Source organism: Rhinolophus hipposideros, assembly GCF_964194185.1.
Source record: "Rhinolophus hipposideros genome assembly, chromosome: 11".
NCBI lineage: Eukaryota > Metazoa > Chordata > Mammalia > Chiroptera > Rhinolophidae > Rhinolophus > Rhinolophus hipposideros.
In genome coordinates, this window is record NC_138057.1 from 6,254,564 (window position 1) to 6,278,066 (window position 23,503).

The 23,503-nt window shown below is 47.0% G+C and overlaps 1 protein-coding gene across 1 annotated transcript in view; it reads right to left on the reverse strand.

The window, feature by feature from the left end:
- Positions 1-23,503, reverse strand: part of PHF2 (PHD finger protein 2) — a 97,666-nt gene that overhangs the window by 18,836 nt on the left and 55,327 nt on the right. Inside the window, exons 3-9 of the mRNA XM_081065841.1 lie at positions 22,101-22,215; positions 9,528-9,688; positions 6,272-6,413; positions 3,569-3,755; positions 2,371-2,533; positions 1,351-1,438; positions 826-932 (exon numbers count right to left, since the gene is read on the reverse strand). Of these exons, the coding sequence (XP_080921967.1) occupies positions 826-932; positions 1,351-1,438; positions 2,371-2,533; positions 3,569-3,755; positions 6,272-6,413; positions 9,528-9,688; positions 22,101-22,215 (963 nt within the window). The remainder of the gene's footprint in view (positions 1-825; positions 933-1,350; positions 1,439-2,370; positions 2,534-3,568; positions 3,756-6,271; positions 6,414-9,527; positions 9,689-22,100; positions 22,216-23,503) is intronic.

Consider the following 23,503-nt stretch of genomic DNA (forward strand, 5'->3'; position numbering starts at 1 on the left):
CCAGCAGTCGCTCTGGACTCAGCTAGTCCCCTAGTGTGGCTTTGCCCACACTGCCCCCACCTTGCCTCCCACCGAACCCCCTGGGAAGGCACTCCCTCTGCCAGGGTGGAGCTCAGAGCTCTGAATTTGGGGCTTGATGGGCGAATTTCATTGAAATCTGGCCAGTTTGGATTAAGGACCATTTTCAGCTTTCTCGTCTCAACCTCGAGCCAAAGTCAAGAGGGTCCCTATAGGTGGGCTTTGCTCTGCTCTTACAGACACAAAAGAGCAGCTTCCAGAAAGGTGCTGCTGAGAAAGGAGAGCATCGAAGCAAAGTTCCTCTGGTTCCCTCATGCAGCTGTGGAAAGTCTGTGGGGTGCCAGTGCTGCTCCCCAAGGTGTGACCAGCAGGGCCTGGGACTGAGGGCGCCGTGTCCACGGAGGTCAGGGGCCCCGTGGAGCCAGTCCCTCCCTGTGTGCCTCCCCATGGACCCTGACATACATACCCAGCCCCGTGTGGCAGGGACTCTACAGTGGTCCCTCAGGTGTGTCCCAACAGAGCCCTGGCAGTACCCACAGGAGGCCACAGGCACCAAGCAGCATGTACACCAGGCCTGGGAACATGTGGCCAGTGCTTTATTTGAAACACCAGACAGCCCTGCAGGCAAGAGTCCAGCCCAGCCCCTCATGGCACGTACGAGGCCTGGGCGCGGAGGGAGGTTGCTCAGCTTCCTGACGGCAGTGTTCAGCCCGCCTCAGGGTCTGATGCATGAGGACAGAACTGTTCCCCCTTCCTGGTGTCCCTGAGCTCCACATGCAAACAAACAGCCAAGACACCAGGATATACCTTTGAAGGCCTCCAACAGGTGCTTCCCCATGTACCAGCAGGCGGTTTCAAAGTTGGGAAACTGAGTCAGGCTGCCCAGTTTCAATCGTCTTTCCACTTCGTATGCTCTGGAAGCCACACCAAAGAACTGTTCAGTGCACTATGTCCTGAGCAGGTGACACTAAAGGAGGGTGAACCCACGCCACGGCCATGGCTATGACAAGGCCACATTGAGGCCACACCCCAGGACTTCCTGCGGGGCTCTGCGTGGTGCGGTGAACCAGGGACCACACTGCGACAAGTGCCCTGTGTGATGGTGAGCCCCGTGGTTTCGAGACCTCTGGGTCAGGGTTAGGAGAAGGCAGGTCAGCCTTTCAATTCACCCCAAACCTGCCACAGGCCACGGAGGCTGTCCAGAAACTCGGCATCTCGGGGCACACCTCCTCCTGCCTCCCACACACATGGCGGCCCAGCCATCCGGGCGTTGCTGTCACACTGGTGGTGGGGACCCTGCCCGGTGGAGCTCAGGGGCAAGTGTGGCCTTACCTCATCTGCATCTCCACGCTCAGGCTGTGGAGGAAGTGTCCCGCGAAGGCCAGGCAGTCCACGGGCGTGAGCGTGGCGTAAATCCAGCCTGGGGAGACAGACGTGGCTAGCCCTTCACAGTGCTCTCATGCCAGGTTCTTGACGGCTGCCTGGCCTGATCTGGCCGGCATGGGCTCAGTGCCTCCATCTACCGGGGACCCCTGACAGGAGCTCTGGCCTGGCCTCGTGTAAGGAGTACGTGGGCCCTCCAGGAAGGACACCATGTCTGAGCTGGCCAAGTCTGTTTAATCCACCCCACGTGGTACAGGTGGGAAACTCAGGCCTGGGAGCTGACGGACTTGCTCAGACGCACTCTGGTTAGGGCTGCCCAGCATCCCCGACCTCCACATGCAGGGGTGGAAGGAGATGAGGCAGGGACGCCACACTGCCTGGGAGAGCTGGGCTCATCTCCACATCATCCCCAGAGATGGAGCCTGGGCCCGACTTGGGAAAACAACTAATTGTGGGGAGCCAGGTGTGAGCGTGGACCTAGATAAGGAGAGACTCCAAGGCACATAAGACAACAGAAATGGGAGGCCCCCATAAACGACAGCGAGAAAATCTGAGCACTGACTGAAGATTTGGTGAAACTAAGTATTTGTTAACTAATCATTTTTAAGGTGTGTAATTATATTATTTTTAAAAGGAAGCCTTTCAGAGATGGTGAAATATTTATGGGTGAAGCAACGTGACGCCTGCAAAGGGCGTTTATCTGTTCACGTCCTACTTCCTCCTTCTGCTGTGTTTGAAATGTCAAGATCAGCAAACACCCATCTCTGCAGTGTGGCTTGGCTCTCAGGCCTGGGCTCTCCAGGCTCCATGCAATCCCACGCCCCTGGCCCGGCTTCTGTAAGCACAGCCAGGGCAGAGGCTGCAGGGGCTCTCCACCAGGAGGTGGCCCCCGAGGTGACCACACAGCGGGCCTAACCTCCCAGGGCAAATCCCAGTGGTGGAGCCACAGCATGGGGACAGGGTGCTCACCTGAGGGGATGAAGAGTGTCTGGCCCTGCTTAAGGGTGCACTTGTAGCATTTGTCCACCTGGTCGGCAAAGAACATCTCGCTGTGGTTCGAGGCCGACTGCCAGCGCTCATACAGGGAGATGTTGGCGGAAGCCGGCTTGATGAGATAGAAGATCTTCTCCCCCTGCCAACGAGAGGCCATTGGCAGAGCCTGCCATACGCCGTGACTGCAGTGGGGACAGAGCCCGCCACACACGACTGCATGACCGAGGGATGCTGGAGGGTGGACAGAGCTCACCATGTTCTGGGGACCCTGGGCTCCTTGTGCTGGGTCCTGGCTTGAACACAATCCTACCCAGGCCCACCATTCCTCCCCTAAATCCCTGAAGACACACGTGTTTTACAATTCAGAAGTCGCATATTTGGAAGGTTCTAGGCATAGGAACCCTCTGCACGGTCGGGTCACCAGTGCCACCCCACACGCCATATCTCTGCAGCAATAGGGACACCACGTGTGCCAAGGGACAAAGCTGTGACCTGTCTGAAGAGTTCTAGGAAAGCCTGCTCTAGAGAATGGCTTGGGTCTTGGCTGGAGATAGAAGGAGGCCTCACAGCCAGGCCCTGGCCGACCCTGTGCCTAGACATGGACTAGACACGGACACCCTACACTCAGACCAGAATGGTCGATGGGGCAGGGTGCAGGGCAGGGCTTGTTCAGTCTAGGGAGAGCTTGGCACGTGGCTGAGCCCAAGGCTCAGGGTCTCCTCTTCTGTTTTCACGTCTTCCCTTTCCCCTAGCTTCTTTATCTGCCCCCAGCCAGGGTACCCCAGCCCTCCCTGCTGCTCAGATGCGCCCGAAGCCCAGCCCCTGCACTCCTCTGAAGGAGGGCCCCAGTGGGGCAAGCTCCCTTATTCCCTCTTCCAGGAAGTCTTTCCAGCACCATTCTCCCTTCCCTGGATAAGAGCAGCCACTGAGCGGTTGGTCACCACTCCAGTGGGCCTCCTTTGATTGCCTCATGAGTCTCAGTCTTTAGAAAAAGGCAGCACAGTCATGCTCCTTTGGTCCTGAGATGCCCCTGCCCCGCCCGCCCCCCACCTCCTGGGGGAGAAACATCTCATCCCTCCCAGTGCTGGCCACCATGAGGGCGCGTGAAAACTGCAGACGGTCTTGCAGCCTGACATCGACCTGCTCAAGGGCGAGGGATGCCCCCAAGACTGACCTTGAGCACGTGGTACCAGGCGGAGGCGCCCCCGGAGTCGATGTGGAAGTCAGTGTAGCTGTCCTTCACACAGATCAGGCAGAACTTGGTCACCTTGGGCTTGGCCAGCAATGCGTCGTCAGGCCAGTAGTTCTCGACCCAGGACAGTTTCTTCACGATGTCAGGTGGCTCCACGAAGGTAGACATTCTGGGGGCAGGGACAGGAAGAGCAGTCAGTGATGGTAGGAAATGATACCATGTTTGTTATGCCCTGGGTGGGGCAGGAAAGGTGCTCTGACACTCATATCCCACACCTATTTCTCACGTTGGGCTATATGAAATTGTTCCCATCTTATAGATGCACAAACTGAGGTTCACAGAGGGCAGAACAAGTCTAGTCGCTGGGTATGGCTGTGGCAGGTGTCTAACACTGGTCTCCTCACCCAAAGATGGGTGTGGAGAAGGCTTGAGGATAGTCTACCGTGGAGACAGCCCTTTCCTGGAGACCTGGAAAGGTGTTTTCCCGGGCTGGTCCACGCCATGCTGGCATGATGGCGTGAGAGTGTCATCTCTCACGTGCAGCCCAAGTGCCTCTTGGCATCGCCTCAAGAAAAGCCGCTGATCTCCAGTGCTGACAGTGCCCGGAACCTCTGCCATGCCAGTCACTTCAGACCAGCCAGCTTACTTCTAGGGAATGTGCTTGAAAAAGTGAAGGCAGACTTTGCTGCAATTAAAAGTCCCTGTCCGGGATAAAATGCACAATATTGCCCCAAGAACGTCCAGCTCAGCAGCACCTGTGCAGGGGCACGTCAGGTTCCCGGGGCCAGCCTCAGCTTTCTTGCTGCCTCAGGCAGGATGGAATCCACACATCTCTGCATTCAAGGCCATGTCACCCAGACAAGACTTTCACAAATCAGAGGTCAGGCCACCCTGAGCTCAAGGGCCTCAGTCACTGGCCCTCCTCTTTAAATCTCTGGCTTCTTCCAAACCAGAATCCCTCAATGTCCCCCATGAGAGCCCTCTTCACCGGTCAGTGTCTGTGTCCTCCTCCAAGACCCTCCTCCACACACCATACACCACAGCAGTTGTGGGGCTGCCGCTGTCTCCCCACATAGCCCCAAATATCTTTCTTTCCTTGCTTGACTGCTCCTCAGGTACAAAGCCAGCCCATTCTCCTCCCCCCAGTGCCAGCTGCTCGCCAAAGCCTTTCAGAGACTCCCGGAGAGGAGGGGAGATGATACAAGTCCCCATGGATGTCCTGAATGCAGCCCCAGACAGCCCATGGGGTTGGGCCTGCCTTTACACCCCAGCACACATCTTTGAAGACAGACTGCACTGATGAAATAGATACCATACCTCTTCCCTTGGGATGGTATAGAAGATGACCTGAGGGCATTCGATGGCGCTGGCATCAGGACTATTAACGGCTGTTTGAAGTGTATATGGCCCCCACCCCACGGTCCTCCGACACCAGAAGCACCATACGTTTTGCTGCTAGCAAACAGGTGGCCTGAGAGGCCACAGCACCATCTCCTCCTGGCTCCATCGGGCCAGGGCAGCCAATCAAGTTGATGGCAACATGAGTCAGTTTGTTCTTTGGTACCAAAGCAACACACTCCTCAGAGCTCGGCCCTGGAGAAAACCTTTCTCGTGAACACATAGATAGGAGGCTGTTTTCCCTAGATACCATAATCTACCTTATCCTTATCTCCCTTTTGGCCTTTGCTGTCAGGCCAAAACAAAATTCAGCATCCAGTTACATTACTGCGTTACGGCTCCTGGCATAGTTATATGTGCTATTTCTCAATGTGTTTTTCAATAACTCTTATTTTTTTCCTACCTATCCTTTTGCACCTGGGCTATTTTGTTATTTCGTGTGCTGTCTAGAATTAGCAAGGTGGAAATAATGCAAAAATGAAATTGTCCTAAACTAAACCATCATTAACTCATGCCTTGCATTGAGAGGGTGTATGGGACCTTTCCCAAGGGCCAGCTGGAGAGGGGCGAGGATTTGACAGAGGGGACAAGAAGGGCACAGCTGGTGGTGGACCTGGCTGGCCGGTGGTCCTGGGAGCACAGAGTCACAAGGCAGAGCCAGCGTTGACCAACCTCTGACAACAGAAGCCTGGAACTAGGCGGGCCCAGAGAGCCATGGTGCCTTGTGCAGGGATCTTGTCCTGAGAACAGCAGCCAGCAGGGTGGGGCTCTACCAAGGGGGCTGGACAGGGGGTGGCTCAGGCTGAGAGGGCGGGAGCAGAGCAGCTCATATGGCACGATCCCATTGTGCCGAAGGTGCAAATTAAAGTGTTTGCGTGCACATGAGTAAGGGTAGAAGTATGTGTGGCACAGGGGCGGTGGGAGCGTGTGTGCCTGTGTGGGAGGTGTCTGCACACGTGTGAGTGTTTTGGGGAGTGTGCTGGTCTCTCAGTGAGAGTGTGTGTGCGCCATGACGAGCACGTGCTTTCTGGAGGAAAGGACTCCAGATCATTCCCAATGCCTCTGGGGAACGGGATAGGGCCGACCAGACGAGCCGGCATCTTTCTCCTTGTTTTCTGTTTGAATCTTTCACAATGCATAACTTTCGCACTTTAGAAGAGAAAGAACAAAATAATGTCGCGTGCAGTATTTTACACTCCCTGAGACCTGTCAACGTATGTGCCTCCCTGGAGCAGGATAATACAGGACTCCTGGGGCCTGACCCCAGGCCCCACCCACCCGGCTCACCTTGTGTCAGAGAACTCAAGACTGGTGAGGCTGAGGACCCGCCTGCGGCTGGTGCTGTAGTAATAGTCCACAAACTCCTTCAGTTTCATCTTGCAGTCCTTCTGCTTGGTGACGTCTGTCACATCCACACTCCGCTCTGGGCCTGGGGAGGCGGTGAGGGCGGTGAGCACCCAGAGGCGAAGATGGCCTGGCCTCCCGTAAGGTTGGGCCAGGACGAGCAGAGGGGAAGGCCACAGAAGGGAAGGCCGCACACTGAGGCTCTGGTCCCTGCTGTCCAGCCCCATCCCCTGCCCGCTCCCCGCGGCTGTCCGGAGGACCCCGTGGTGTAGTGGGGTGGCGAGTCACCAGCCTCGGCCAAGGTGGCCAGATCAGCAATTAAAAATACAGGGCACCAAGTAAATTTGAACTAGATTTAAATAATGAAGATGTTTTTAGTGTTATGTATGTCCTGAATAATGCGTAGAACACACTTACAATTTAAAAATTAAAGAATTAAAAGACTTCTGCATTCCAAGGCACCAACTCATTATTCTGAAAATTGACAAATCAAAGGAAAACATTTACCCTACATTTTCCATAGTTGATGAGGAAAAGTGCAGGTAAATATTGCTGATGATGGAAAGTTTAGCACAACCGAGTCACCAATGAAGGAAACTCTTTGTAGAGGACTCACAATTAACAAAGGGAAAAAGGACAGGATTAGCCAACTCTTCCTTCCCAACACTCCTCCACGGCTGCTCTGACTGTAAGTGAAAAGCTGACGGGAGCTTCTGTGGACAGATGGGGCTGAGCTGCCCGGATCACTGCCTAAAAGGGGACAGCCAGGCACGGAGGCCTCTAGCCACACAGAAGTACCCCCGCCTGGGAAGGGTCCTGCTGCAACCTGAACACAGACCTCAGCAAGCTTCTCACCACATGATGCAGGAACCACTGGGGTCAAAGGAACATAATACATAACACCACAGGCACGCTGCCAGCCAAATCCCAGTGAGAGATTTTCCTAAATCCCAATGTGGGAAATTCTCCAGGACCAACAACCCCGTTTCTCCAACAAACCAAGGTAATGAGAAGGAAGAGGGAGCTGTTCCAAAAGAAAAGAAACTGAAGGGACATAAAAACCCAATGAATTGTGTGATCTTGTTTAGATTCTGATTCAAACACCTGTGTACATAAGTGTTTTTGAGGCAACTGGGGAGAGAATTATGGTGGGTCTTAGATGATATTAAGGAATTATTGGGCCGGCCCGGTGGCTCAGGCGGTTAGAGCTTCATGCTCCTAACTTCGAAGGTTGCCGGTTCGATTCCCACATGGGCCAGTGGGCTCTCAACCACAAGGTTGCCAGTTCAATTCCTCGAGTCCCGCAAGGGATGGTGGGCAGCGCCCCCTGCAACTAAGATTGAACACGGCACCTTGAGCTGAGCTGCCGCTGAGCTCCCTGGTGGCCATATGGCTCAGTTGGTTGGAACACGTCCTCTCAACCACAAGGTTGCCGGATTGACTCCCACAAGGGATGGTGGGCTGTGCCCCCTGCAACTAGAAAACGGCAACTGGACCTGGAGCTGAGCTGCGCCCTCCACAACTAAGACTGAAAGGACAACAACTTGAAGCTGAATGGCACCCTCCACAACTAAGATTGAAAGGACAACAACTTGACTTGGAAAAGAAAAAAAAAAAAAGTCCTGGAAGTACACACTGATCCCCAATAAAGTTCTGTTCCCCTTCCCCAATAAAATCTTTAAAAAAAAAAAAAGGAATTACCATTTGTGTTGTAGAATGCAAAAATGGAATTGTAATTGTATTTTTTTTAAAACTGTCTGTTAGAGCTGTGTACTGGAGTTGTCATGGGTGACATGATGGATGTGCCAGAGTTTTGTTTTAAAATACTGTGGGGTGGGGTTGGCAGGGAGGGTGGTCGGGAAAATGTGAGGGAGACAGAAAAACAGCTAAATGCCAGTGGATTTTTCAGCTAGTACTAGGCATGTGGGGGCTCACTGTTGACTCCTCTCATCTTGTGTTTATATGAAAAGTTCCATAACAAAACACTTAAGAGGGAAAGAAAGACATTTACAATAAAAACCTCTAAGACCGTCTCTCCATGTAGCACAGCTGTGGTGCAGGGGGCAGGGCCTAGGCAGACCTGAGCCCAGGGTCCGGAGGACAGAGCCATGGGTAGGACGACAGTGGTTCATATGTGGGAAGAGCCTAGAAAAATGCCTGACCCCTGGGAGGCATCCACTAGATGTTGGTTATTCCTCCAGGTGCTATTGCAGGCCTGGCACACGGCCGAGATGGAGGTCATCGCCAGGCTGGAAAGTGAATCCTTCTCCCTCCCCGCCGCAAGTCAGTCAGCCCCAGGACCACCCCTGGTGGGTTCGGTTCCGGAGAGTGGTGTGGCCCTGGCTCTCATACAGATGGTCTCATTTAGTCCCCTCACCCACCCCACCATAGGCTTTACAGATGCAGAGGGTCAAACTTTGGGTGATGGAGCAATGCCTCAGTGGTCCTGGTGCCTGCACCCTCACCTGTCGGGCATGCGGCCAGGGCATTTGCCACTTAATGGTCTTTCCTCCCCCACTGGCCACCCAGGTATCCCCTTGAACACACTGAGCCCCAGCAACCACAAGGGCCTCAAATCCAGGGCCACGTGGCCACTAGCCCGTCTGGGGTCACTGCCGTGGGTAGGCTGGCCTCTTGATGCCAGCTGCCTTGTGGACAACACCCCAGCACACAAGGGCACCTCCCTCCACCCAAAGTGTCCTGCCTGAGGCTGTCCATGGTGCTGGGAATTGCCAGGGGACATGAGACAGAGCTGCTGACAGCATCAGCTGGAACCCACAGGGACCCAGGAAAGAGGCAGCCCTGAGCCATGGGAAGGTGTACCCTGGAGCAGACAAGTGAGGCCAGTCCTCAGGAGAGGCTGAGGAGGACATAGTACAGGCCTCAGGGGAAGCGGCCCCACCTGGCTGGGCTCTCCTGGCATGACTGTCATTAGCGACCAACAGTAATGGGATTCTCAGCTGACAGAATAAGGTGGTCCCCAAGATAGCCCCACTCTGCAGCCAGAGTAACTGAGAGGGGAAGGGGCCTGGGTCACACGTCACTTAGGTGGAATGTGGGGTCTAATTCTAAGAAGAGCGCCCAGAATAGAGCACCGAGACCCTGAGTCACACCTGCTCAGAGGGCATGTAGACACAGTTAGGGCTCCAGGCCAGCGCGCCCTGGGTGCCCACAGCCGCGTGAAGGGGAAGGCACTTACCCACGTAGTTCTCGACATCGCTGACATAGAAGGTAGGGGCTGGGACTGCCAGGCCCAGCCCGTCTTTCTTGGGGACAAGAATGGGCTCGGTGAAACCGTGCTCCTCCATGTAGGCCAGTGTGAGCTGACTGCCTGGCACACGGACCACCACGTCTTCCGCGCTGCAGGGAAGTGCAGGTCAGAGGTCACGTCAGCCTAGGTCCCAGCCTCCCTGCACTCTGATAGGCCTGGGCAGGGCCTCAGGGCCAGAGACCTGGAGCCTGAGCTCCTGCCACACACCTCCCACTGCCCGAGGAGGACTCCCCAAAGCGCCATGCCTGGAGGTCATGGGACAGCCACAGGGTAGATATGGCAGGGTCTTACACACTCCTCACAGATGGAAACCTTGAGATTGGGAAGGTCCAGTCACCTGCCCGGGGATGCAAGGTAAGTGATGAGTGGGGGATGGAGACACAGTGCACCCATCCTTCCTACTAAGGCCAAGATCCTCCGCTGCCCCACCTTGCTCTCTTGGTGCACCCCTCCTCGTTCTCCTGGCTCCCCTCACAGCCCCAGCCCCTTAATGGGTGAGCAGACCCTGCACAGGTTGTGTCTGGGCCTGAGGATGCAGCAGATGGAGACAAAACCCTTTTCGATGGAAAATTGATCTACAGATTCCACACAATCCCTATCAAAATATCAACTGACATCTTTGCAGAAATTGACAAGCTGAACTTGGAATGCTGAATGGAAATGCAAGGCACTCCGTTGACCAAAATAGTCTTAAAAATAAAGAACAAAACTGAAGGATACTTCTCAATTTCAAAATTCACTACAAGGCTACAGTAATCAAGCTGGTGTAATACTGGCATAAAAAAAGACATCTGAATCGATGGAACATAACTGAGTGTCTAGAAATAAACCCCAAACATCTATGGTCAACTGCTTTTCATCAGTGGTGTCAAGACAATTCAATGGAGAAAGAACAGTTATTTCAATAAATGTTGCATGGGAGAACTGTATATCCATATATAAAAAAATGAAGTTGGACCCCTACCCCACACCATACACAAAAATTAACTCAAGATTACTCAAAGACCTAAAACTATAAAAATGTCAGATGAAAACATCGGCATAAATCTTCACGATCAGGAACTTAGCACTGGTATTTTCAGATAAGACACCAAAACCACAAACAACAGAAGAAAAAGTAGATACATTAGACTTCATCAAAATTATAAATTTTTGTGCTTCAAAGGAGCACTATCAAGAAAGTGAAAAGGCAACCTATAGAATGGAAGAAAGTATCTGATAAGTGACAAGTATCCAGAATTTGTAAAGGATTCTTAAAACTTAACAATAAAAAAACAATCCAATTAATGGGAAGGAGTTAAAATAACGTGGAACTAGACTTCTGGTTTCAAAGCCCACATGCAAAGAGCCTGGAAGGTGTCACTCCTGTCCTCACAACAACAAAAAAGTTGGACAAACTGAAAACCAGTAACTTTTCTAAGATTCATCAGATAATTGGGGTTACATGGAAAACAGCCAACCCAAAATTTGGGGAGACAAGCAAATACAGAAAATCACAGCTGAGATAACCTGAAGTAGAAGCTGCTTCAGAGGCAGTAACTGGTAGGAAAAAATACTTAAATGGTCATTTTTGACAACGTGTGAAAGTTGAGTGTGGACTAGCTTAACAGTTAAAAACTCATGGGGGCCCAGCCTCAGAGGAGACCCACACCTTCATGAATTTTGCCTCCAGTAACTCTACCAGGTTCTCATGATCTGCTCTTATTTCTGGAAAAGTAACTATGTTTAAATATACTCAGAGTGTTCTCCATAACAAAGTTTACCTCTAGGAGCACTTACTCTACCAGACCCTTATCTGATGGGGGAAGAGCAAGTGCCAAATGTAGTCCCCACAGCCTTTCTGTCTCAGGTAAGGAGAGAAAAAGAAAAGGCCAAGAAATGTTACCGAACACCACAGAGCCTCAAGCCCACTAAAACACTGACATTTAATCATTAAATTATAGAATACTTCCCATCCCTAAAACCTTATTACAGCATAACAGTATAATTCAGAGAGCTGTGAGACAGACTATTTAAGAAGGAGTTATTAGGGAAACCCAATGAAAACAAGACAGGGAAGACAAAAAATACCAAGGAAACCAAAAGAACGTGATGCCTCTGGCACCTACAGTTATAGCCCACCTCCTAGTCAGGTCAACATAAAACCTCACACTAAGTGCCTAATTCCCTAAGTTCTTATTAACAACACATCATGTCCAGCTTTCAACAAAATATACAAGGCATGCTAAAAGGCAAGAAAGCCCATAGTCTGAAGAGACAAATTAAGCATCAGAACAAGACTCAGATATAGCACAGAATTTGGAATTATCAGGTAGGAAATTTAAAATAATTATCATTAATATGTTAGGAGTGCTAATGGAAAAAGTGAACACCATGCAAGAACAGATGGATAACGTAAGCAGAGAGATGGAACTTTTAATAATCCAAAGGAAATGCTAGAAATAATAATAATCTATTAGAAATGAAGGAAGCCTGGACACAGCTGAGGAAAAGAATCAGTAAGCTTGAAGTATGTCAACAAAAACTCCCGAAAATGAAAGGCAAAGAGAAAAAAGAATAAAAGAGTGGGAAACAGAATACCCAAGAAATGTAGAACAATTACAAAAAGAGGCATATATGCATGCTGGGAGTACCAGAAGGAAAAGCAAAAGAGAAAGGAACAGAATGTTTGAAGTAATATGGCTGAGAATTTTCCAAAATTAATGGCAGACATGTAACCACAGATTCCAAAAACTCTGGCAACACCAAGCATAAATACCAAAAACAAAAACCAAAAATCTACACTTAGATACGTTATATTGAAACTGAAGAAAATCAAGGACTACCCTGAAAGAAGCCAGATCAGAGAAATAGACTTCTGGCACAACAGTGAAGAGCTCTACTGACCTACACCCTATTGAAACTAGTGAAAATTATTTATTTTTTAAATTTAATTTAAAACATTTTTTATTAGTTTCAGGTGTACAAAACAATGTAATAGTTAGACATTTATCATGTATATCCCTCACCCAGTAATAACTCCTCTCCCCCCTTTAAAAACAACTCGTCAAAGCCTCTGAAAATGGTCCTAAGAGCAAACAGCAATTGAAGAAACTTCTATGCAAGAGAATCTAAGCAAGCTGGATAAGAACGACAAGATTACGTGATATTTGAGCCAAGACCACTCCCTCCCTACGCCTTCCCAGCTCAGTGACGAGGAGGCTCCACTCCAGAAGGCTGCAGCCAAGGACACAGGGACACTGAATGAGAGTCCCCATCAGCTCCCAGGTGGAGGGCTTTCTTCTGGGAGGAGCAGGATATCATCCTTTCTTATCCCTCCCCAGCTGTCTGTTGCTGAAGCTAAGTCCTGGGCAAGGGATGCCAAGAGATGGGGGTTCCTTTCTTCCACCGAGGCCACACTTGTGGAACTGAAGCACTACCCTGAGTGTGGCATCCTAAGATTACTGGGGCCCTGATCACCCTTGCCTGGTCACTTCTACTCTGCATTCTGCTGGAGGTCTTAGCCAGAGCAAATAGGTAAGAAAAAGAAATAAAAGTAACCCAACTTGGAAAAGGAAGAAGGTTTAAAACTATCTATTCAAAGATGATATGATCTTGTGTATAAAGAACACCATCAAGGTTGCAGGATATAGGATTACTGTACATAAATCAATTATATTTCAGTACAAAAGCAATGAACAATCTGAAAATAAAATTAAGAAAACAATTCCATTTACAAGAGCATCAAAAGAACAAATCACTTAGGAATAAATTTAACAAAGGAAGTGCAAAACTTGTACTCTGAAAATTACAAAAACTTGTTGAAAGAAATTTAAAAGATCTCAATAAATGGGAAAATATCCCATACTCATGGGTTGGAAGATTTAACATTCTTAAGATGGCAATCCTCTCTCTGATTCTACTTATTCAACACAATCCATACCAGAGTCTCATATGACCTCATTGTAGAAATTGACAAGGTGATCCTAAAATTCATATGGAATTTCAAGGGACCCAGAATGACCAAAACAATCTTGAAAACGAAAAACAAAATTGGAGGACTCACACTTCTCGACTTCAAAACTTACTGCAGAGTTACAATAATCAAAACAGTGTGAGACTGGACTAAGAATAAACAGAGATCAGTGGGATAGAATTAAGTGTCCAGAAATATATGCACACATCTATGTCTGAGATATTTTCAACAATAGTTCTGAGACCATTTAATAGTGAAAGAGTTGTCTTTCTCAATAAATGGTACAGGAACAAATCGATAGCCGCAAGCAAAAAACATGAAGTTACATCCTTACCTCACACTATATCCAAAAATTAACTGAAAATGTATCAAAAACCAACCGTAAGGCATAAAACTCTTAGAAGAAAACATAGGGATAGATCTTCATGACCTTAAACTTGGCAAAGGGTTCTTAGATATGACAGCAAAAACACAAACAACAAAATAAAAGATATAAGTTAGATTTCATCAAAATTACAAAGCTTTGTGATTCAAAGGACACTATCGAGAAAAGTGAAAAGTCAACATACAAAATGGGATAAAGTATTCACAAATCATATGTCTGATAAGGGAGTACTATATAAAATATATAAAGAACTCTTAGAACTCAAAAAAAATATTAAATGGGCAAAAGATCTGAATTGACATTTCTCCAAGGAAAATAGACAAACGACCAACAAGCACATGAAAGATGCTCAGCATCACTAGTGATTTGGGAAATGCAAATCAAAATCACCATGAGAGACCAGTTCATACCTAAAAGATGATTAGAATCATAAAGTCATATAACAACAAGTGCTGGTGAGGACATGGAGGAATTGGAACCCCATTCACTGCTGGTAGGAATGGAAAGTGGTGCAATCATTTTGGACAACAGCCTGGAAGTTCCTCAAACAATTAAATAGAGTTACATCTAAAAAAACAAAACGGGAGACATCATTAAAACGGCGGCGTGAGATGAGCCTCCGTAAAGCTCCCCAGGAATTTAAACTAATCGAACAAAAATAACTCCACAAAGGACTCCCTGCACAGCAGACAGGCAAGACGAACAGGCACACTACTGAATTCACCTAAAGATGGGAGAATCATTGGAGCAGAGAAGTGTGGAGACGGAGCCGCGCGGGCTCAGGACGCAGACCTGGCTCAGTGCTCGGAGCTCCCTGCATCCCGGAACTACCGCAGCTGCGGGAGAGGGAAGAACTCGGACTGCTAGGGCTCCGCTTATGGCCCACAGGGCTGACGGGGCAGCATATAACACGGCTGAGACCAAAGCTCATAGCAGAGATCTCGGAGAAAAGACTGAGGGAAGAAGGGTGAAAATGGTGGTTTAAGCCCTCACTGCTGAGCAGAGAACAGAAGCCTTAGGCACTGAGACTAGCCGCCCCCTCCCTACCCTCCCAGAGCTCACCCAGTACCCACCTGCCCGGTACTAGAAGTGGAACAGTAGCAGCGTCAGATCAAAAGAACAAAATATTTGCTGTTCTGAGAACTGTGGACCACAGACACAGATTCGCAGCCCAACTAGTTCCAGCAATGGGGAGGGAGCTGTGGAAGCGGGACCGGCTGTGGTGATGGTCGCTGCCATTGCTCTGGGCCACCTCTCACAACTCACCCCACCCCTGGCCCCACCTATCTGGGCGGATCCCTGCAGGAGTAAACAGAAATGATGAAATATACGGGCTCTGAATCTGGTGCAGAAAGAGCTTTGGAAGTTCAAAACTCTCCGTATACCCAAAGAGACGTGGCGCCCTATGACTCAGGCAAACTGTTAACAGAAAAGAAACCCGTTTCCCAGGGAATCCCCCCATTGTATGAGAAGCTGGAATAGTGCAGAGAAAACATAGCACTACTGTGTGAGAGAGGAAAAAAACGCTGCAGTTGGAGACAAAATACAACATTCTACCAACAAGTATTGGAAAACAAAAGAAAGACCTCTTCCTATCAACCTGTTGCAGAAGCCACTCCTGTAGATGTCTAAGAAGAGAAATTATAAATCAGTAATTGCCATGAATAACCAAGACAAAAAGACAGCTCAGAAAAAAAGTGAAAAGTCTCCAGAAAAGGAACTTAAAGATATGGAAATACATGACTTAAATGACAGAGAATTCAAGATTGCAGTTCAGAAAAAACTCAACGAGATGCAAGAAAACACACAAAGGCAATTTAATGAACTCAGAATAGCAATCAAGGAAAACATGAGCTTTTTAAGAAAGATATTTAAATTTTAAAAAAGAACCAAAGAGAATTTTGGGAGATTAACAACTCAATAGAAGAAATTAAGAATGAACTAGCCAACTTTAGGTAGTAGACTTGACCAGATGGAGGAAAGAATCAGTGACATCGAAGATAGAAACTTGGAAATGACACAGATGGAAGAAGAAAGAGACTTGAAACTTAAAAGAAATGAAAGAACTCTACAAGAACTTTCTGATTCTATCAGAAAGAGCAATATAAAAATAATGGGCATACCAGGAGAAGAAAGAGAGAAGGGAACAGAGAATATATTCAAACAAATTGTTGATGAGAACTTCCCAAACTTGTGGAAAGAACTGGATCCTCAAATCCAAGAAGCAAATAGAACACCTAATTCCCTCAATCGCAACAGGCCTTCTCTAAGGCACATTGTATTGAAGCTGTCTAAAATCAACGACAAAGAAAGAATCCTCAAGGCAGCCAGGGAAAAGAAGACTGTAACCTACAAAGGAAAGCCCATTAGATTATCATCAGATTTTTTAGCAGAAACTCTACAAGCCAGGAGGGAGTGGAACCAAATATTCAAACTATTGAAAGACAGAAATTATGAGCCAAGAATAATATATCCAGCAAAGATATCCTTTAGATATGAAGGAGGAATAACGACCTTTCCAGATATACGGAAGCTGAGGGAATTTTCTAATACACGACCTGCACTACAAGAAATACTAAAGGAGGCTATTCGACCACCATCAACAGGGACAATTTGTGGCAACATAAAAAGGGGGAGAGAAAAGGCCAGAACCAGAATATGGGACTGGAGAAAGTAAATGCTGTAAGTGCTGAAGAAATTCAGTAAGTGCTAAAGAAAATGGAATACTCTAAATATCAAACTTTCTTTTACATAAACTTAAAGGTAACCACTCAAAAAGAATCCAGAACTGAAATATATACTGTAATAAAAGAAGGAACAGAGGGAAACATCATAGACACCATCACACAGAAATACTAGACAACAACAAAAAGGCAAAGAAACAATGGAGACACAGCCTTACCAGAAAACTAAAGACAGAATGACAGGAAATCCTCACATATCAATAATCACCCTAAATGTAAATGGACTGAACTCACCAATCAAAAGGCACAGAGTAGCAGATTGGATCAAAAAACTGAACCCAACCATATGCTGTCACCAAGAGACATATCTCAGCTACAAGGACAAGCATAGACTTAAAGTGAAAGGGTGGAAATTGACACTCCAAGCAAATGGTACCCAGAGAAAATAAGGTGTAGCCATAATGATATCAGATGAAACAGACTTCAAGGTGAAAAAGATAACAAGAGACAAAGATGGACATTTCATAATGGTAAAGGGGACTATACAACAAGAAGACGTAACAGTCATCAATATTTATGCCCCCAATAAGAGAGCACCAAAATATACCAAGCAACTACTAAAGAACTAAAGGGAAAAATTGACCAAAACACAATTATACTAGGGAACTTAAATATATCATTGACAGCTATAGATAGATCATCCAAACAGAAAATAAACAACAAAATAGCAGCCCTAAATGACACATTAGTTGAAATGGACATAATTGACATATATAGAGCACTTCATCCTAAAACATCAGACTATACATTCTTTTCGCATGTACATGGAACATTCTCAAGGATAGACCATATATTGGGACATAAAATCAGCCTCAGCAAATTTAAAAAGATTGAAACCATACCAAGCATATTCTCTGATCACAAGGCTTTGAAATTGGATATCAACTGCGAAAAGAAAGCAAAAAGAAACACAAATACATGGAGATTAAACAACATACTTTTAAAGAACGACTGGGTCAAAGAAGAAATTAGAGGAGAGATCAAAAGACACATAGAAACAAATGACAGTGAAAATACATCCTGCCAAAAATTTTGGGATGTAGCAAAAGAAGTTTTAAGAGGGAAATTTATATCATCACAGGCCTATCTCAAGAAACAAGAAAAATCCCAGATAAATAACTTCATGTTACAACTTAAAGAACTAGAAAAAGAAGAACAAGTGAAATCCAAGGACAGCAGAAGAAAGGAAATAACAAAAATCAGAGCAGAACTAAATGAAATAGAGAACAAAAAGACAATAGAAAAAATTAATGTGACAAACAGCTGGTTCTTTGAAAAGATTAACAAAATTGAGAAACCCTTGGCTAGACTCGCTAAGATAAAAAGAGAGAAGACACTATAAACAAAATCAGAAATGAAAAAGGGGAAGTTATCACAGACACCACAAAAATACAAAAGATCATGCAAGAATGCTATGAAGGACTATATGCCACCAAATTCAATAACCTAGAGGAAATGGACAAGTTCTTAGAAACATATGGCCTTCCAAGTCTGAACCATGAAGAACTGGAAAATCTAAACAGACCGATCACCAGTAACAAAATTGAATCAGTCATCCAAAACCTTCCCAAAAGCAAAAGTCCGGGACCAGATGGCTTCACCAGTGAATTCTACCAAACGTTCAAAGAGGATCTAACACCAATTCTGCTCAAACTCTTCCAAAAAATTGAAGAAGAGACAGTACTCCCTAACTCATTTTATGAGGCCAACATTACCCTGATACTAAAACCTGGTTAGGACAACACAAAAAAAGAAAACTACAGACCAATATCTCTGATGAATACAGATGCAAAAATCGTAAACAAAATTCTAGCAAATCGAATACAACAATGCATTAAAAACATTATTCATCACGACCAAATGGGGTTCATCCCCGGGGCACAAGGATGGTTCAACATCCGCAAATCCGTCAATGTGATACATCACATAAACAAAATAAAGGACAAAAAACATATGATTATATCAATTGATGCAGAAAAAGCATTTCACAAGATACAACATCCATTTATGATTAAAACACTTAATAAAATAGATATAGAAGGAAAATACTTTAACATAATAAAGGCCATATATGACAAGCCCTTAGCTAATCTCATAATTAATGGGGAAAAACTGAAGCCCTTTGCTCTACGTTCAGGAACACGACAGGGCTGTCCCCTATCACCTCTGCTTTTCAACTTAGTGTTGGAAGTCCTTGCCTGAGCAATCAGGCAAGAGAAAGAAATAAAAGGCATCCAAATTGGGAATGAAGAAGTTCAATTATCACTCTTTGCAGATGACATGATGCTATATATATAAAACCCTAAAGACTCCACCAAAAAACTGTTAGAAACAATGAACGAATACAGTAAAGTGGCTGGCTACAATATCAACGTAGAAAAGTCCATTGCATTCCTATATACTAACAATGAAATCTCAGAAAAAGAAATACAAAAAACAATTCCCTTTGCAATTGCAGCAAAAAGAATAAAATACCTAGGAATAAACTTAACCAAGGATGTGAAGGATTTATATGCTGAAAACTACAAGACATTTTAAAAAGAAATTGAAGAAGACACAAAGAAATGGAAAGCTATTCCGTGCTCATGGATTGGAAGAATCAACATAGTTAAAATGGCCATATTATCCAAAGCAATATACAGATTTAATGCAATCCCCATCAAAATCCCAATGGCATTTTTTAGAGAAGTAGAACAAAAAATCATCAGATTTGTTTGGAACCACAAAAGACCCGGAATAGCCAAAGCAATCTTAAGAAAAAAGAACAATACTGGAGGTATCGCACTCTCTGACTTTAGCTTGTAGTACAGTGCTATAATAATCAAAACAGCATGGTATTGGCAGAAAAACGGACACATAGACCAATGGAATAGAATTGAGAACCCAGAAATAAAACCACATAAATATGGACAGATAATTTTTGACAAAAAAGCTAAAAACATACAATGGAGGAAAGACAGCCTCTTCAATAAATGGTGCTGGGAGAATTGGATAGCTACGTGCAAAAGAATGAAACTGGACTGCTATCTGTCACCATGTACCAAAATTAATTCCAAATGGATCAAAGACTTAAGCATAAGATCCGAAACAATAAACTGCATAGAAGAAAACATATGTACTAAACTTATGGACCTTGGGTTCAAAGAGCATTTTATGAATTTTACTCCAAAGGCAGGGGAAGTAAAAGCTAAAATAAACAATGGGACTATATGAAACTTAAAAGCTTCTGCACAGCAAAAGAAACCATCAACAAAAAAAGAGGCAACCAACTGAATGGGAGAAGATTTTTGCAAACAGTGCCTCCGATAAGGGGCTAATATCCAAAATATACAAGGAACTCATGAAGCTCAACAGCCAAAAACCAAACAACGCAATTAAAAAATGGGCAGACGACCTGAAGAGACATTTCTCCAAAGAGGACATACAAATGGCAAATAGACATATGAAAAAATGCTCAACATCATTAATCAGCAGAGAAATGCAAATAAAAACCACAATGAGATATCACCTCACCCAAGTCAGAATGGCTGTCATCAACAAGACAAATAGTCACAAGTGTTGGAGAGGCTGTGGAGAAAAAGGGACCCTCATACACTGTTGGTGGGAATGCAGACTGTTGCAGCCGTTATGGAAGGCAGTGTGGAGGTTCCTCAAAAAATTACAGATAGAATTACCATATGACCCAGCAATCCCTCTCCTGGGTATCTACCCAAAAAATTTGAAAACATCTATACATAAAGACACATGTGCTCCAATGTTCATTGCAGCTTTGTTTATGGTGGCTAAGACATGGAAACAACCAAAATGTCCTTCGATAGACGAATGGATAAAGAAGTTGTGGTATATATACACAATGGAATACTATTCGGCAGTAAGAAAAGATGATATAGGAGCATTTGTGACAACATGGATGGATCTTGAGAGTGTAATGCTAAGCGAAATAAGTCAGACAGAAAAAGCAGAGAACCATATGATTTCACTGATATGTGGTATATAAACCAAAAACAACGAAAGAACAAGACAAACAAATGAGAAACAAGAACTCATAGACACAGACAATAATTTAGTGGTTACCAGAGTGTAAGGAAGGTGCGGGGTGGGAGATGAGGGTAAGGGGGATCAAATATATGGTGATGGAAGGAGAACTGACTCTGGGTGGTGAACACACAATGGGATTTATAGATGATGTAATACAGAATTGTACACCTGAAATCTATGTAATTTCACTAACAATTGTCATCCCAATAAATTTTTTTAAAAAAACAAAACAAAAACATATGTCCACACAAAAACTTGTACAAGAATGTTTATAACACAATTATTCACAGTAGCCAAAAATCAGAAATAAACCAAATGTTGGTCAACTGATGAATGAATAAACAAAATGCGGTCTGTCTATACAATGGAATATCATTCTGACATAAAGAGGAGTAAGATGTGGATACACTGACACGGATGAACCTTGAAGACTTGCTGAGTGAAAGAAGCCAGACACAAAGGGTCACATAGTGTATAATTCCATTTAGATGAAATGTCCGCAATAGGCAAATCCACAGAGGCAGAATGCAGATTAGTGGTTGCTTAGGGCTAGGGGGAGAGGGAGAAGGTATGAGGGTGATAAAGTTATGGGTTTGTTTTCGGGTGATAAAATGTTCTAAAATTTACTAATGGGGGTGCACATATCTGTGAATATACCAAAAACAAGTGAATCGCACCCTTTAAATGGGTGATTTGTATGATACACGATTTGTATCTCAATAAAGGTGGAAAAACACAGAAAAGAAAAAAGAAAGAAGCCAGAGGGGAAAACTACTTTGTCCAAGGATAAGAGTTACACTGGATTCTCATCAGAAACCACACACGAAGAAGAGAATTGGGTGATGGAGAAGGAGAATTGTCAAACACTCATCCAGCAGGAAGGGCTGAGGAGTGGCTCAGAGAAGGTCCGGAGTCACCACACCCCTTTCTCACCAGAAGCGGTTCCTGCGGGCCCAATGCTGCCCTCTGCCCTCATGAAAGACAAGGGTGCATGGTGTGGGGGCCTCCGAAGTACACCTAGGGACAGTCTGCGCCAGGCCCAGGACACAGAAGGAAGCTGTAATCCTGGAGCCAGGACCTGCCATGTCTGGGAGGTGGTCTTAGGCTGTACACTCGCCCTGCTCCTTGTCCATAAAATGGGGACAAGGCCTCCCCCTTAGAAAAGTCCTGTGCGAAGGGTACACCCGCTGGGAGCATAGGTGCCTTGCCTCCCGTGCTGTACCTGGAGGTGCTCAGAAGGGAGAGGTCAGCCCCCTGCGAGGCCTAGGGCTCCAGGGGGCTTCTTGCCCTGGAGGGAAGCCCACTGCTCCTGAACCCCTGTGGAGGGGTATGCATCTGGCCTTGGATGGAGCAGGCAGAGGGAGGACGTGGCTGCCCACCTGGGGAAGGTCCGACTCCGCAACTCCTTGATGAAGAGCTGGCTGCCGTTCTGAACGGGTTTCACGTCGGGCGTCTGCCCCGGGCCATGTTTGTGCCAGGTCCGCTTCTTCTTCACTGTGGGGGAGACGGGATGGGTCAGCAGCCCACACAACCCCACTCCCCACATCCCCCTTCCGCCTGCCTCCTGGGACCAGCCCGGAGGGCAGCCGAGGAGCCGTGAACTCGGCCAGACTCAACTCTCCTCAAGCAAACTTCTTGGGGTCTCCAGGGCCCGGACCACCCAGCCTTTCACACCCCATGACCCTGCGTTGTCACGTGGTCAGCAGCCCTCACCCTCCTCAGCCTCCGGTCACTGCCCCCACCCCCACTCCACAACTCTCAACAACCCCCTAGCCCAGAAGATGGCACCCAGTCTGCCAAGAACACGTCAGAGGCACCTCCTGAGAAGGTCCCACCAACAGTGGCCTTCAGGACACCGCCTCCCCTCGGATTTGTCCTCAAATAGCGCAGGCTGTCACCACCCTGCTGGACAGTTGCTGCCCCAACAGCCTACATCTCACAGGCAGGGGCAGGCCGGCTGCCACCTGCTGTGCCCTCTGCCCTCCCTAGCCCTGACCTGCGCCCACCTCACCTCTGTGCAGCCGTCCCTGCCCACACCACCCTGCCCACTCCCTCAGGCTGCCCTGTCCTCACGCATGCTCCCAGGACATCAGCATACACACACCTTAGATTTTTCAATACACAAGCATGTGCACACACCCCTACTGGACTGTGACACACCTGTGCACATATATGTGCACTCACACAGGCACACACACCCCTACGGGACTGGGAGCCCTCAGGGGAGGGAAGCTATTTCCTTGTGGCCCGCCCTACCACCACTCCACCCACCTCCCCGTTCAGGGCAGCCACAGGCAACTCAGTGAGTGAGGAGGGCACGGGGCATGGAGACAAGTCAGTCACCTGACTCTAAGGGCTGCTGGGTGGGGTCTGAGACAGGTTGACCCTCAGCAGAAATGAGGCTGGATATGAGAGACTGCTGGAGGGGCCCTCAGGGTGCCAGTCCTTCCCAGACGAGCATGGAGGGCTTGCAGAAGTGAGCCCTGCAACTCCTGTGTCTCAGGGGCTGTGAGGATGAGGGCAGCTGACAATAGCCCAGTGACAATGACTGCTACTGAAAAGGACTTACCTAAAGCAAGAAGGGGAAGGTACTGGGGGGCTGGTGGCAAAGCTGGCCTCTGTTCTAAACCACCACCCCTTCCCAGTCTCCTGTCAAGTCAACTTGGAGACATCAGGTGACATTATGTCATACTTGTCTCCAAGGCCAAGATGTGAGTGGATGTTATGGAAACCTGGCCATACACAAGCTGGGACTTCTGGAGACAACACCAGGCACAGACAG